General features: G+C 37.8%; 1 protein-coding gene across 6 annotated transcripts in view; it reads left to right on the forward strand.

The window, feature by feature from the left end:
- Nucleotides 1-14,496, forward strand: part of SEC23A (SEC23 homolog A, COPII coat complex component) — a 70,419-nt gene that overhangs the window by 10,133 nt on the left and 45,790 nt on the right. For all 6 annotated transcript variants that reach the window (XR_014810577.1, XR_014810578.1, XR_014810576.1 and 3 more), the window contains exons 6-8: nucleotides 1,473-1,552; nucleotides 2,603-2,747; nucleotides 13,560-13,718. Coding sequence is in view for 2 of the 6 variants with exons in the window: in XM_005666190.4 (XP_005666247.1) it covers nucleotides 1,473-1,552; nucleotides 2,603-2,747; nucleotides 13,560-13,718 (384 nt within the window). In the remaining 4 variants the exon portion in view is untranslated. The remainder of the gene's footprint in view (nucleotides 1-1,472; nucleotides 1,553-2,602; nucleotides 2,748-13,559; nucleotides 13,719-14,496) is intronic.

Here is a 14,496-nt window from a genome sequence, read left to right on the forward strand (position 1 = left end):
TGTGTGCATCACTCTATGTATGTCTATAAATGACTTCTAGATATGTTTTTTTTCTAGAAAATATTTTTACTGTAAATGACTAGTGTAATTATATCATAACAAAGCCTTTTAAAAATAGATTATCAGTTAGGATTAGGTTTGTTTACCTGTGATAGGAAAATGAAAATAATAGTAGTTTCAATGAGATAGAAATGATTTCTCTCTTAAGGCAAAGAGAGCCAACAAAAGTAGCCCAGGGCTGGGGTGATGGCTCCAGGTATCAGGGCCCACACTCTTTCTGTCTTGCTGCTCCACCATTCCTAGCACATCTCCTCATGGTACACTATGGCTGTCAAGTTCCAGACATCTTATTCTCATTCAGCCAGCAGAAAGGAGAGAAGAGCAGAAAAGATGTCCTCTCTCTTTAGGGAGGTTTCCTGAATGTTACATGTGACTTCTAACAAAGCCTTTAAATTTAGTGATGGCATCAGCTTTCTTTCATTTGCCTTAAATTGTTATTGTGCACATTGAAAACCCTTCACTTTTAAAGGTATCTTTAAAATTTAGAGTGAAACCGAGGGTATTTTACTAGAGATTTGAAGGGTGGATGGAAGGGTCGTGTTGAAGACTGAGAGAAGGCAACCACAGAATTTTAGCTCTTGTTTCTTTTCTCACTTAGGAACTAATCATTTTAATTATGTTTGGCAAGGGGAGATATTTTAAGACTTGAGAGTTTATAGGTGAACCATGAGTGTGTGTGTGTGTGTGTGTGTGTGTGTGTGTGTATACACATTTTGCCTTTTAGGGCCGAACCCGTGGCATATGGAAGTTCCCAGGCTAAGGGTCGAATCAGAGCTACAGCTGCCGGCTTTCATCATAGCCACAGAAACACAGGATCTGAGCTGCATCTGCCACCTACACCACAGCTCCCTGTAACACTGGATCCCTCACCTGCTAAGGAAGGCCAGGGATCGAACCCTCATCCTCATGGATGCTAGTTGGGTTTGTTAACTGCTGAGCCACGATGGGAACTCCTGTTTAGCCAATGATTTAACTCTCTTCTGTTTCCATAAGATTTAAATTTCCACATGGTCAGGCTAATATTTTTTTCACCACTAGATGCCTGGCCCATAGCTGGTACTTGACATGTTGTTGCTGAAAGGGATGAATGAGTACAGATTAAGATATAAAGACATTAGAGGTACACAGTAATTTATTTTGACTATTCATTAAAATAAAGTATTTCTGAGCTAGTATCCCTCTTTGCTCACATAGCACCTTGGACTATGTTCTCTTAATGATGATTATTTTATTGTGTTACTGTTTTTCTGACAGAGTCCCCAACTGGAAGTTTTGCTTTTTGAGGAAAGAGACTTTGTGTTGTTTATTTTTGTGTTCCTAATGCCTAGGGAAGTACCTTGCTATATGTTAAATAGTTGATACATCTTTGTAGGAGTAATTAAATGGGTATTACAGGAATAATCTCTTTACAGGAAATGCTGGGACTCTCTAAAGTACCAGTTACTCAAGCAACACGTGGTCCTCAGGTACAACAGCCACCTCCTTCCAATAGGTAATAAATATGGCAAAGAGAGTTTTTCAATTCATGCGGCTGGTTTAAGCATCCTACGCCTATGCCTTGAACGTAGGCATTCATTGATTCTATATTGTTAAATGTTCTTGGGAACATTTAATGTTCTTAGGTACTTTTCAAAGAGTTGAGGTAAAAGCACTTCACTGGAATGGTTAGTTTCTCATGATTACAGTTTCTCATGATTAAAGGAATTACTTTAATTTTGATATATTGCTAATTTTCTAAACTTTTGTGGTTGAGGGCAGCCAAGCAAAAATACGGCCCTAAAAGCTTTTCTTTTTGCTTTCTTAGCCTTATAGGTAGCTTTTTCTTTTTTAATTTTTTTTTTTTTTTTTTTTTGTCTTTTCTAGGGCCACTCCCGCCGCATATGGAGGTTCCCAGGCTAGGGGTCAAATCGGAGCTGTAGCCGCCGGCCTACACCAGAGTCACAGCAATGCCAGATCCGAGCCGCGTCTGCAACCTATACCACAGCTCACGGCAACGCTGGATCATCGACCCACTGAGCAAGGCCAGGGATTGAACCTGCAACCTCATGGTTCCTAGTCGGTTTGGTTAAGCATTGCGCCACGACGGGAACTCCATAGGTAGCTTTTTCCACTTAATTTACCAATTAGAGGTAGTATTACTAAAATTGAGTTAATGTGTCTTCTCATAATTAATTCAGTAGCCTTAAAAGTTACTAGATTGGTAAATGAAAGATGCAGTCCTGAAGTAATGCTTGGTTTGGGTGTTTCATTTATCATAGTTATACTCACAGCATGGTTCCTCATCAGTTGACAGCATTACCTGGAAAATTACTTGAATTGCAACTTCTTGGTCACCACCCCTGACCTGCTGAAACAAAGCTCTGGAACCAGCAGCCTGTGTGAAAACAAGCTCAACTGCTGATTCTGATATATACAAAAGTTTGAGAACTGTTGGTCTGCCATGTATCCAAGTTATTTCTCTCTATTTTTAAGAACGTGGGTAACTTATTTCTTAAACCTTCATCCACTTATAAATGACTTTTTATTTAATTTTGCTTTGCAGGTTCTTGCAGCCAGTACAGAAAATAGACATGAATCTTACAGATCTTCTGGGAGAACTGCAGCGAGACCCGTGGCCTGTACCACAGGGAAAGAGACCCTTGCGTTCCTCTGGGGTGGCACTTTCCATAGCTGTAGGACTACTCGAGGTAGTGACAATAGCTTTGTTTTGGAATATAAATGTGTATGTGTGTATATGGAATGATATGCACAAGATAATGTTGAGTGGAAAAATCAGGTCATAGGACAAATATGTGATTTATTTAAAGTATGATCTGTGGTATGTCTTTTTGTGTACAGAGAGACTTCTGGAAGGATATTTACCCAAATGTTAACAGTGGTGGAATAAGGAGAATTTTACTTTTAAATAGAATTTGAAAATTTTATACTTAGACATATCTTAGCTTTATAACTAGAAAAAAGTTGTTTAAAATATGTTTTTTAAAATTTAAAATGTTGTGGGTGCGGCCCTGGAAAAGACAGAAAGACAAACAAACAAACAAAAATTTTTAAATGTTGTTAAATTAATAGAGAAGTTGCAAAGGACTTTTTTTCCTATTTCATATTAAGTTTCTGACATGATGTTCTCAACTCTTTGAATACTTTAGTTGTATTTCCTATAAACCAGGATAGTCTCACATAACCCCGCTACAACTTTTAAAATCAGATTTGAGGAGTTCCCTTCATGGCTCAGTGGTTAACGAACCTGACTAGGATCCATGAGGATGCGGGTTCGATCCCTGGCCTCATTCAGTGGGTCAGGGATCTGGTGTTGCTGTGAGGTGTGGTGTAGGTCACAGAGGCAGCTTGAGTCCTGTGTTGCCTGTGGCTGTGATGTAGGCCAGCAGCTGTAGCTCTGATTCACCCCTAGCCCAGGAATTTCCATATGCTGCAGGTGCCCCCCCACCCCCAAAATCAGATTCGAAGTATATAATACATACACTGATATATTATACAATAAATGACACTGAGGTATTACTACCATCTAACTCTCAGATATCATTTAAGTTTTGCTGATTATTTCAATAATTTATTTTACTAAAAAGATTTAATTCAGAGGCATGCATGTAGTGGTTGTGTATATTTAGTCTCTTTCAGTCTGGTACTGCTGAAGTATAGTCAGCCTTTCCTTAACTTCCATGACCTTTGTACTTTGGAAGAATCAGGCCGCTATATAGAATGTCTCTCAAGTTAGCTTTGTCTTGACTTAACCTCATCATTAGATTGAGGTCTTGCATCATTGGCAGGAATATCACAGAAGTATTGCTGTGTTCTTATTGTATCCTATCAGGTGGCATATGAGTTGCATTTGCCCTATTATTGATGATAAATCTCCTTGATCATTCATTAAGCTGTGTCTGCCAGGTGTCTCCACTGTAAAATTAGTTTTATTCCTTTTGTAATAAATATTAGATGATGAGGCATATATCCCTTTTTTTTTTTTTTTTGGTTTTTTAGGGCCACACCCATGGCATATGGAGGTTCCCAGGCTAGGGGTCAAATCAGAGCTGTAGCTGCTGGCCTTTGCCACAGCACAGCAATGCTAGATCCAAGCTACGTCTGTGACCTATACCACAGCTCAGGAAATGCTGGGTCCTTAACTCACTGAACGAGCCAAGGATTGAATCTGTGTCCTCATGGATACCAGTTGGGTTTGTTTCTGCTGCATCACAACGGGAACTCCCAAATAACCCTTTCTTCATCAGACTTTATTTATTAATAGCACTGTGGACTTGTGGTTTCCTGTTTTATACAGTAAATTATGATCTGTTACTGTCATAATTTATTCTTTTAACTTTTTACTTTGACATAATTCCAAACATATAAGAAAGTTACAAGAATGGTTCAAAGAATTCCTTTGTGCCTTTCATCCATATTCCTCAAGTGTTAACATTTTATTGCATTTGCTTTATCCTCCTCTCTTTGGATATTTATGTAGTTAGCATTCTCTCTATATAAATATAGATATATATGCATATCTGTGTATCGCATACACATTTTAAAAAACATTTGAAAGTCAGTTGCAAACATGATGTCCTTTTATATCTAAGTACTTTAATGTGCAATTTCTTTCTTTCTATTTAATTTACAATGTTCTGTCGGTTCTGTTGTAAAGCAAAGTGACCTAGTTATACATTTATATACATTCTTTTTTTACGTCATCCTCCAACAATTCCATCACAAGTGATTAGATATAGTTCCCCATGTTATACAGCATGATCCTGTTGCTTATCCACTCCATATGCAATAGTTTGCATCTACTAACCCCAAACTCCCAGTCCATCCCACTCCCACCCCCTCTCGCTCTCCCTTGGCAACCACAAGTCTCTTCTCCAAGTTTATGAGTTTGTTTCTGTTCTATAGAGAGGTTCATTTGTGGTATATATTAGATTCCAGATATAAGTGATATCATTTGGTATTTGTCTTTCTCTTTTTGACCTACTTCACTCAGTATGAGAGTCTCTGGTTCCATCCATGTTTCTGCAGATGGCATTATTTTGTTCTTTTTGTGGCTGAGTAGTATTCCATTGTGTATAGATACCACATCTTAATCGATTTACTGTTGGTGGATATTTAGGTTGTTTCCCCATGTCTTGGCTATTGTGAATAGTGCTGCTATGAACATAGGGGTGCAGTTATATTTTTGAATGAAAGTTTTATCTGGTTATATGCTCACCATATGATTGCTGGATCATATGGTGGTTCTATATTTAGTTTTCTGAGGTACCTCCATACTGTTTTCCATAGTAGTCGTACCAGTTTACATTCCCACCAAGAGTGTAGGAGGGTTCCCTTTTCTCCACACTATCTCCAGCATTTGTTATTTGTAGACTAACTAATGATGGCTGTTCTGAGTGGTGTGAAGTGGTACCTCATTATAGTTTTGATATGCATTTCTCTAATAATTCTTTCTTCTTTTTTCCTTTGTCTGCACCTGTGATATGTGGAAGTTCTGCCAGGGATTGAACCTGAGCCACAGCAGTGATGTGAGCCACAGGAGTGACAATGCTGGATCCTTAACATGCTGAGCCACCAGGGAGCTCTCAATGTGCATTTCTTAATTACATAAAAACATTCCTTTGTGTAACTGCAGTTCAGTTAACAAAATCATGAAGTTAACATTGGTGTAACACTATTTTCTAATTTTTAAATTTTATTCAGATTTTACCAGTTATCCTAATAATACTCTTTATTGCATTCAGTTGTCATGTCTCTTTAGTGTCCTTTAATCTGGAAGAGTTCCTCAGTTTTTCTTTGTGTTTCAGGACATTAATACATTTTAAGACTATAAGCTAGTTATTTTGTAGAATGATTCTCAATTTGGGTTTACCTCATCTTTCCTCAGGAGTAGATTGAGTTTATACATTTTGGCAGGAATATTATAAAAACTGATTTGTGTTCTGCTTAGTGCAACATATCAGGAAGCCCATGATGTTGACTTGTTTTTATTACTGCTGATGTTACTTAGTTTTGATGATATCGTTAAGGGGGTTTCTACCAGGTTTCATCACTGTTAAATTACATTTTTGCCATTGTAATTTTTTTTCTTTTGTCTTTTTAGGGCCATACCTGTGGCATGTGAAAGTTCCCAGGCTAGGGGTCCAATCGGAGCTACAGCTGCTGGCATACACCACAGCAACATCAACACAGGATACAAGCCACGTCTGCAACCTAGACCACAGCCTATGGCAACGCTGGATCCTTAACCCACTGAGCGAGGCCAGATATTGAACCTGCCTCCTCATGGATACTGGTTCGGTTCACTACTGCTGAGCCATGACAGGAACTCCACCCATTGTAATTTTAAGCATCTTATGGGGAGATACTTTGTGTACTCATCAAACTTCTACTCAATAGTTTTAGCATCCATGCATGATTTTTGCCTGATCAATTATTGTTGTTATGGGTGCTAAGTAGTGACTTTCTAATTCCATCATTTCTTCTACATGTGTTAGTTGGCTTTCTACTTGACAAAGAACTTTCCATTCTTCCCCATTTATGTATTTTATTTATATCAGTGTGGATTCTTTTCATCCAGTGGATTATATCCTTTTGCTATTATTATTTATTTTGATACTCAGACTGTCCCATATTTGTCCCAGTGGGAACCCCTTCAGCCTGACTCCTGGGTCCTTTTTATATATGCCCATCATTGAACATCTCCTCGCTTTCTATTACAATAAGATGTTCAAGGCTCATCTTACATGTTTCCTGCCCTGGACCTGAAATAAGCCATTTAGAGCCTTGGTTCTTTTTAGCCTTGGCTCCACCAGGCAGATCTAGATGCTTCATGTGTTCACTGCTACTGGAATGTCATTGCTTATAGGTCCTAGTGGATGGAACTAAGAAATAGGTGCATGAGCATATGTATGTGTATGTATGGTTTATAAATGTATGTATACACACATACTCATATAATTAAATATGTATGTGTGCATATGTACACATATATCTATGCATCCCTGCATACATCTATGTCTGTCTCTATTAAAACCACAAAACACTATGCATATTAAAAACCAAGAGCTTGGAGTTCTTGTGTGGCACAAGGGTTAAGAACCTGGTATAGTCACTGCTGTGGTTTGCATTGCAGCTGTGGAGCAGGTTCAGTCCCTGCATGCTGCAGGTGTGGCCAAAACAAACAAACAAACAACCAAAAAAACCCCCAAAAACAAACTGAAGAGTTCTTTCATATATTTCTAATTTCAGATCAGTATCAAAGGGCTTATTCTATTCTTTCCACTCTCTATATTTGTAACTCCTTTCTCCGACTAGGAGAAGCTGGCTCCTGGAGTTCCCATCTTGGCTTAGTGTTTAACAAACCCCGACTAGTGTCCATGAGGACGCAGGTTTGATCCCTGGCCTTACTCAGTGGGTGAAGGATCTGGAGTTGCCGTGAGCTGTAGTGTAGGTTGCAGTCATAGCTCAGATCTGGCATTGTTGTGGCTGTGGGGTAGGCCGGCAGCTACAGCTCTGATTTGACCCTTAACCTGGGGACTTCCATATGCTGCAGGTGTGGCCCTAAAAACCAAAAAAAAAAAAAAAAAAAGAAGCTGTCTCCCATTATTCAAAAATATATTTACTTACTCATTCAGTTCTAGAATATAGATAGAATAGTTTTAGAATTTCTAGCTCAGACCTCTATGAAAAAGAAGCCTAGGAGACAGAGTTAAATATTTAGCATTCTGAGGATATATAGGACAAAATATGGAAAGTGAATTAGTTATCCACACCCTCCTCCCTCTTGGTGTGGTTATGTTATTCATTTGCTGTATGTTCTGTGCATTTCTTTATTAAACATCCCATTCTTGTTTTGCATGTGTTTATATGTGTAGTGAAACATTAACATCATCCCAAATCAGAGTTGTACAAAATGATATACTTAGAGTAGTGTCATTCCCACTCAGTCTCTTTGTTGGGTGAAATTTGTCTCCAGTAATTTCTTAAGACTTGTGGTTACAGAATTTCCTAAAGCTGTGGAATATTTAAACTTTTTCTATGGCCTTTTTTTATATTTGAGGAACAGCTTGGTTGGCTATAAAAAGTCTTGGTTCTCATTTTCTTTCATGTAGTTTTTTGAAAATGATGCTCCCTTGTTTCTTGCTTTGATGTTGTTTTTGAGAAGAGTCATGCCAATCTAATTCTCTTGCCCATGTAAATTGTGTGATCATTTTGCTTAGAAGTCTTGATAATATTATGATAATATAATCTTATCATATTAGTAGTATGTCTTATGGGTTAATTTTCTCTAGTGCCTGGTGATCCTTTTCTGTATGTATATTCAAATCTTTTATTTTTATAGAATTTTCTTGCACTATGGTGTTTTTTTCCCTGCTTTTTAGGGCTGCACCTGCAGCACATGGAAGTGCCCAAGCTAGTGGTTGAATTGGAGCTGCAGTTGCTGGCCTATGCCACAGCCACAGCAACACGGGGTCTGAGTTGCATCTCTGACCTATGCCACAGCTCACGGCAATGCCAGATCCTTAACCCACTAAGGGAACTCAGGGATACTAGTTGGGTTTGTAATCTGCTGAGCCACAGTGGGAACTGTGCAATTATAGTTTTAAGTATTTTCAATCATTGTTTGGTTTATCTTCTGAAAGAACTTCAATTATACATATATTGGATCTTTGCTTGTTTCCCATTTCAGCCACTTTTATCTTGTATACTTACTTCATTTTCATGCCCTTGGTTGTTTTCTTGCTTTTATTCAATGCCCCTTAATAAGTTTTCTTTTGAATCTGGCAGTTTTCTTCTGGCTGCTGGTTTCCTTTGTTCTTCCATGTACTTTGCCCCAAACTGCCCTTACTCTGTGTGAAGACTTGCATGAGAGATAGCTCACTGGGGCTTAGTGTTTATTTTTTTACTTATAAGTAATTTGAAGGTTGAGTGTTTTTTATGTTCTGGTTATGAAGGTGTGTGTTTTGTATAGTTTTATTTGTTCTTGTACTTTACTGATGTTTTGGCTTTACATGACTGCTGTTACTTCACATACCCACAATGAAAAGTATTTTTTTTTTTTTTTTTGCCTTTTGTCTTTTGAGGGCCACATCTGTGGCATATGGAGATTCCCAGGCTAGGGGTCGAATTGGATTTGTAGCCACTGGCCTATGCCACAGCCACAGCAACACCAGATCTGAGCCACGTCTGCCACTTACACCACATCTCATGGCAATGCTGGATCCTTAACCCACTAAGTGAGGCTAGGGATTGAACCTGCGTCGTCTTAGATGCTAGTCAGATTTGTTACCCAATGAGCCATGACGGGAACTCTGAAAAGAGTATTTTTATTTGTTTATTAATGTAGTCTAAGAAAGGTACAGAAGTAATAAGTATTCCTGATGAAAACATTCAAACAATATGCAAGGATGTATGAAAACAAAAAGTAAAAGGCAGTATTCCTTGCTCTTGCCCAGATTTGTTAATTACATGACCTTTTTTTTTTTTTTTTTTTTGGTCAGCAGGTGGAAGTTCCCAGGCCAGGGATCAAACCTGCGCCACAGCAGCAACCTGAGCCACAGCAGTGACAGTGCTAGATCCTTAACCTGCAGTGACATTAGGGAATTCCAATCACAAAATTGTTAAAATTATCGAAGTTTGTATCATTTGCATTTTGAAGCTATAATGTAGTTTGAAAATGCACTCTGTTTTTGTCCAATAACTGCTTTATAGAAATGACAAATAATAGTATTTTGTTCATGATATATAAATATTATTATTTGTGGAACAAATAGAAAAGGAGATATAATCCTTTGTCACTGCAGTTTTGAAGCTTAAGAGGGAATCTTTCATGTGTCAAAGTCTTATGAATCCTTCACATTTTTTTCTGGAGCTTTATTTCTTTTGAATTGTCCTCATTTTGGTTTTTTAGTTTTTATAAATTTTCTGAGTTTTTGCATATCTACCATTAAAAAAAAATTTTTCCCTCTCACTTCATTTGTACTTCAGGTGGTTGTAGAATTGTAGGTTCAAAATAATCTTCAATAGGATCTTTGAGTCATTCCTCACTAGTATTCTAACAGATGGTTTATTGATGATAATTTTTTGTTGTTGTTGTTTTTTAGGGCTGCACCCGCAGCATATGGAGGTTTCCAGGTTAGGGGTCAAATATGAGCTGCAGCTGCTGGCCTATGCTGCAGCCACAGCAATGCCATGTCTGCAACCTGCACTGCAGCTCACGGCAACACTGGATCATTAACCCACTGAGTGGGGCCAAGGATTGAACCTGAATCCTCATGGATACTAATCTTGTTTGTTACTGCTGAGCTGCAGCAGGAACTCCCAATGATCATTTGATACAGTCTCAGTCCTTTTTAGGAAACTTATTTTTCCCACTGAATGTTTTTATTTTTTAATTTTTAAAATTATAGTTGATTTATAATGTTGTGCCAGTTTTTGCTGTATAGCCAAGAGACCCAGAATATATATATATGTATGTATATATATACACACACATTCTTTTTCTCATATTATCTTTCATCAAGTTCCATCATAAATGATTGGATATAGTTCCCTGTGCTGTACAGCAGGACCTCATTGCAATAGTTTGCATTTAATAATCCCAGACTCCACGTCCATCCCACTCCTTCCCTCTTGGCAACCAAAGTCTGTCCTTTATGTCCTGAGTTTGTTTCTATGAGTTTGTCTCTATGTTCTCTGTGTCCATGAGTTTGTTTCTGGTCTGTAGGTAGGTTCATTTGTGCCATGTATTAGATTCCACAAATAAATGATATCATATGGTATTTGTCTTTCTCTTTCTGACTTACTTCACTTAGTATAAGAATCTCTATTTCCATCCATGTTGCTGCAAGTGGCATTATTTTGTTCTTTTTTATGGCTGAGTAGTATTCATTTGTGCATATGTATCACATCTTTTTTTTTTTTATTATGGTTGATTTACAATGTTTCTTCAAGTTCTGTTTTGCAGCAAATTGACCCAATCACACATATTTCCCTGTGCTGTACAGTAGGGCCCCATTGCCCATCCATTCCAAATATAGCAGTTTGCATCCCCCAAACCACCAAAATGCCCATCCATCCCACTCCCTCTCCCTTTCCCCTTGGGAACCCTAAATCTGCTCTCCTTGGCCATGATCTGTGTCTGTTTTTTTTTACGTAGGATCATCTGTTCCATATTTTAGATTCCACAAATAAGTGATATCATATGGTATTTATCTTTTTCTTTCTGGCTTACTTCGCTTAGTATGAGAATCTTTAGTTTCATTCATGTTGCTGCAAATGGCATTAATTTGTCTTTTTTATGGTTGAGTAATAGTCCATTATATATATGTACCACATCTTCTTAATCTATTCATCTGCAGTGGCCATTTAGGTTGTTTCTGTGTCTTGGCTATTGTGAATAGAGTTGCAGTGAACATAGGGGTGGCATGTATCTTTTTGAATGAAAATTTTTTTTCTAGATATATGCCCAGGAGTAGGATTTCTGGATCATATGGTAGTTCTATACTTTAAAAAGTTTTCTGAGGTTACTCTATTCTGTTTTCCATAGTGGTTTAACCAATTTACATTCCCACCAAAACCCCACCTTTTCTCTATATCTTCTCCAGCATTTGTTATTTGTAGACTAATTAATGACAGCCATTCAGACTTGTGTGAGGTGGTACCTCAGTAGTTTTGATTTGCATTCTCTAATAATTGGTGATGTTGAGCATTTTTCATGTGCCTGTTGGCCACCTGTATGTCTTCTTTGGAGAAATGTCTGTTCAGGTCTTCTGCCCATTTTTCATTTGGGTTGTTTGCTTTTTTGCTGTTGAGTTGTATGAGTTGTTTGTATATTTTGGAGATTAAGCCCCTGTCACTTACATTGTTTGCAACTATTTTTTTTCTCCCATTCTCTAGGTTGTCTTTTTTTTTTTAATGGTTTCCTTTGCTGTGCAAATGCTTGTCAGTTTGATTAGGTCCTTTTTTTTTTGTTTTGTTTTTATTTCTAATGCTTTGGGAGACTGATCTAAGAAAATATTTGTACAGTTGATGTCAGAGAGTTTTTTGCCTATTTTCTCTTCTAGGAGTTTGATGATGTCTTGTGTTATGTTTAAGTCTTTAAGCCATTTTGAGTTTATTTTGATGCAGGGTGTGAGGGTGTGTTCTAGTTTCATTGATTTGCATTCAGCTGTCCAGTTTTCCCAGCACCACTTGCTGAAGAGGTTGTCCTTTTCCCATTTTACATTCTTGCCTCCTTTGTCAAAGATTAGTTGACTGTAGGTGTCTAGGTTTATTTCTGGGTTCACTCTTCTGTTCCATTCTGTTCCATTATGTCTGTTTTTGTACTAGTACCACACTGTGTTGATTTCTGTAGTTTTATAATACTGTGCTTTTTGTGTTTTTTTTTTTTTTGATGCTGAATATAGAGCTTTTAAAATATTCCCTTGGGAAGATCAGGCTTACTTTTGGTATCTGGGATTTTTAAAAATATTCTTTTGTCATTCCCTTAAAGTCTGTTATTTGGATTCCTCAGAATTTCTAGACTACTCTTATTTATTTTTTAAACAATATATTTGTTTCTTTCACTGGCATCTTGGTAAGAAGGGGAGGTAGATTGGAGTACTCAGTCCATCGACTTGAACTAGAAATATACATTGTGCATGTGTTTGTTTTCCTTTTTTGACTGCACCTGCTGCATATGTAAGTTCCCAGGCCAGAAATCAAATCCGAGCTGCATCTGTGACCTATGCTGCAACTGTGGCCATGCTGGATTCTTAACCCTTTGCACCAGGCCAGGGATCGAACTGGCAATGCCACAGAGACAAGCTGGATCATTAACTCACTGTGCCACAGCAGGAACTCCCTGTGCATGTTTGAAGTGTAGGAAACAAAATAACAACAGCAAAATAGAAGAAAATGCCTTCTTTTCTTCTTTCTCTCTCCTCGGTGTCTAGTACTGGTTAAGCAAGAGGACCATCCTTGTTTATAGGGATCAAGTTTATAGATTATTTTAAAATTAGGAAGGTATTGCTATAAGAATAGGATTTCAGAAGAAAGATATTTAAGCATCTTGTTTTTAAATTTTGTTTTAAACATTTGATTATTTTATTTCTTGGAAAATGTATGCTTTCTAGTTGCTAGGAAGAATATATCAAAATTCATTCTAAGAAATGTATATCTAGGGAGTTCCCGTCGTGGCTCAATGGTAATGAACCCACCTAGGATCCATGAGGGTGGGGGTTCGATCCCTGTCCTCATGCTGTGGGTTAAGGATCTGGCGTTGCTGAGAGCTGTGGTATAGGTTGCAGATGCAGCTTGGATCCCTTGTTGCTATGGCTGTGGCATAGGCCAGCAGCTCTAGCTCTGATACGACCGATATGATATGAAACCTGGGAGCTTCATATGTGGTGGGTGTGGCCCTAAAAACCAAAAAAAAAAAAAAGAAGAAGAAAGCAAAGAAATGTATATCCATATGTTTTCCTTTAAACTCCTCTGATGAGTTACTTTTTTTCTGATAGTGCACTTTTCCCAACACTGGTGCTCGTATCATGATGTTCATTGGTGGTCCAGCCACTCAGGGTCCTGGAATGGTGGTTGGAGATGAACTGAAGACACCTATAAGATCATGGCATGACATTGAAAAAGACAATGCCAAATATGTTAAAAAGGGAACTAAGGTAAGTTTTGTTTTTAAGTCTTCTTGCTTAATTAGAGAAATTCCTTTAGTGGAAAGGAAGAGTACAAATACTTTATGATAAAATGATCCTTCAACTGCTATGTAGGATTAGAGAAAAGATCTTTTTTTTTTTTTTTTCTTGATAATTTGTTGTAACTTCTCTGGTTTTAAATATTTAAAAACTTAACAGTGGGCACCAATAGATATTTCTTTAAAAACTCCTCCAGAGAGAAATGTGCCTTTTCTATATTGAAAGAATGTCTTGGGTATTCCTGTTGTGGTGCAGTGGAAATGAATCTGACTGCTATCCATGAGGATCCATGGCTTCGCTCAGTGGGTTAAGGATCTGGCATTGCCATGAGCTATGTTATAGGTTGCAGATGCAGTTCAGATCCTGCTTTGCTGTGGATGTGGTGTAGGCTGGCAGCTGTAGCTCTGATTTGACCCCTAGCCTGGGAACTTCTGTATGCCACGGGTGTGGTCCTAAAAAGCGGAAAAAAAAAAAACAACAACAAAAACAAAAAGCAAAAGTATGTCTTTCCCATCAGCAAGAATTTCCTGAATTTTTCAATTTTCCGTTTCCGAGAGCCTGTCCTTTACATGTATATATTGTTCATAGTTTGAATAGTCCATCATTTTCTCATGAGTTGTTTTTTGTTCATGTAACTTCAGTTTCGTCTGTATTTGTGTCAGTACATTTTCACTACAGTTGATTCTTGACTACTTTTTTTTTTTTTTTTTTTTTGTCTTTTCTAGGGCTGCTCCCGCGGCATATGGAG

This window comes from Sus scrofa, chromosome 7 (assembly GCF_054392235.1).
Source record: "Sus scrofa isolate SSC_HxYL_T2T_F1_AM1 chromosome 7, Sscrofa_HxYL_maternal_Yorkshire_Landrace_v2.0, whole genome shotgun sequence".
NCBI lineage: Eukaryota > Metazoa > Chordata > Mammalia > Artiodactyla > Suidae > Sus > Sus scrofa.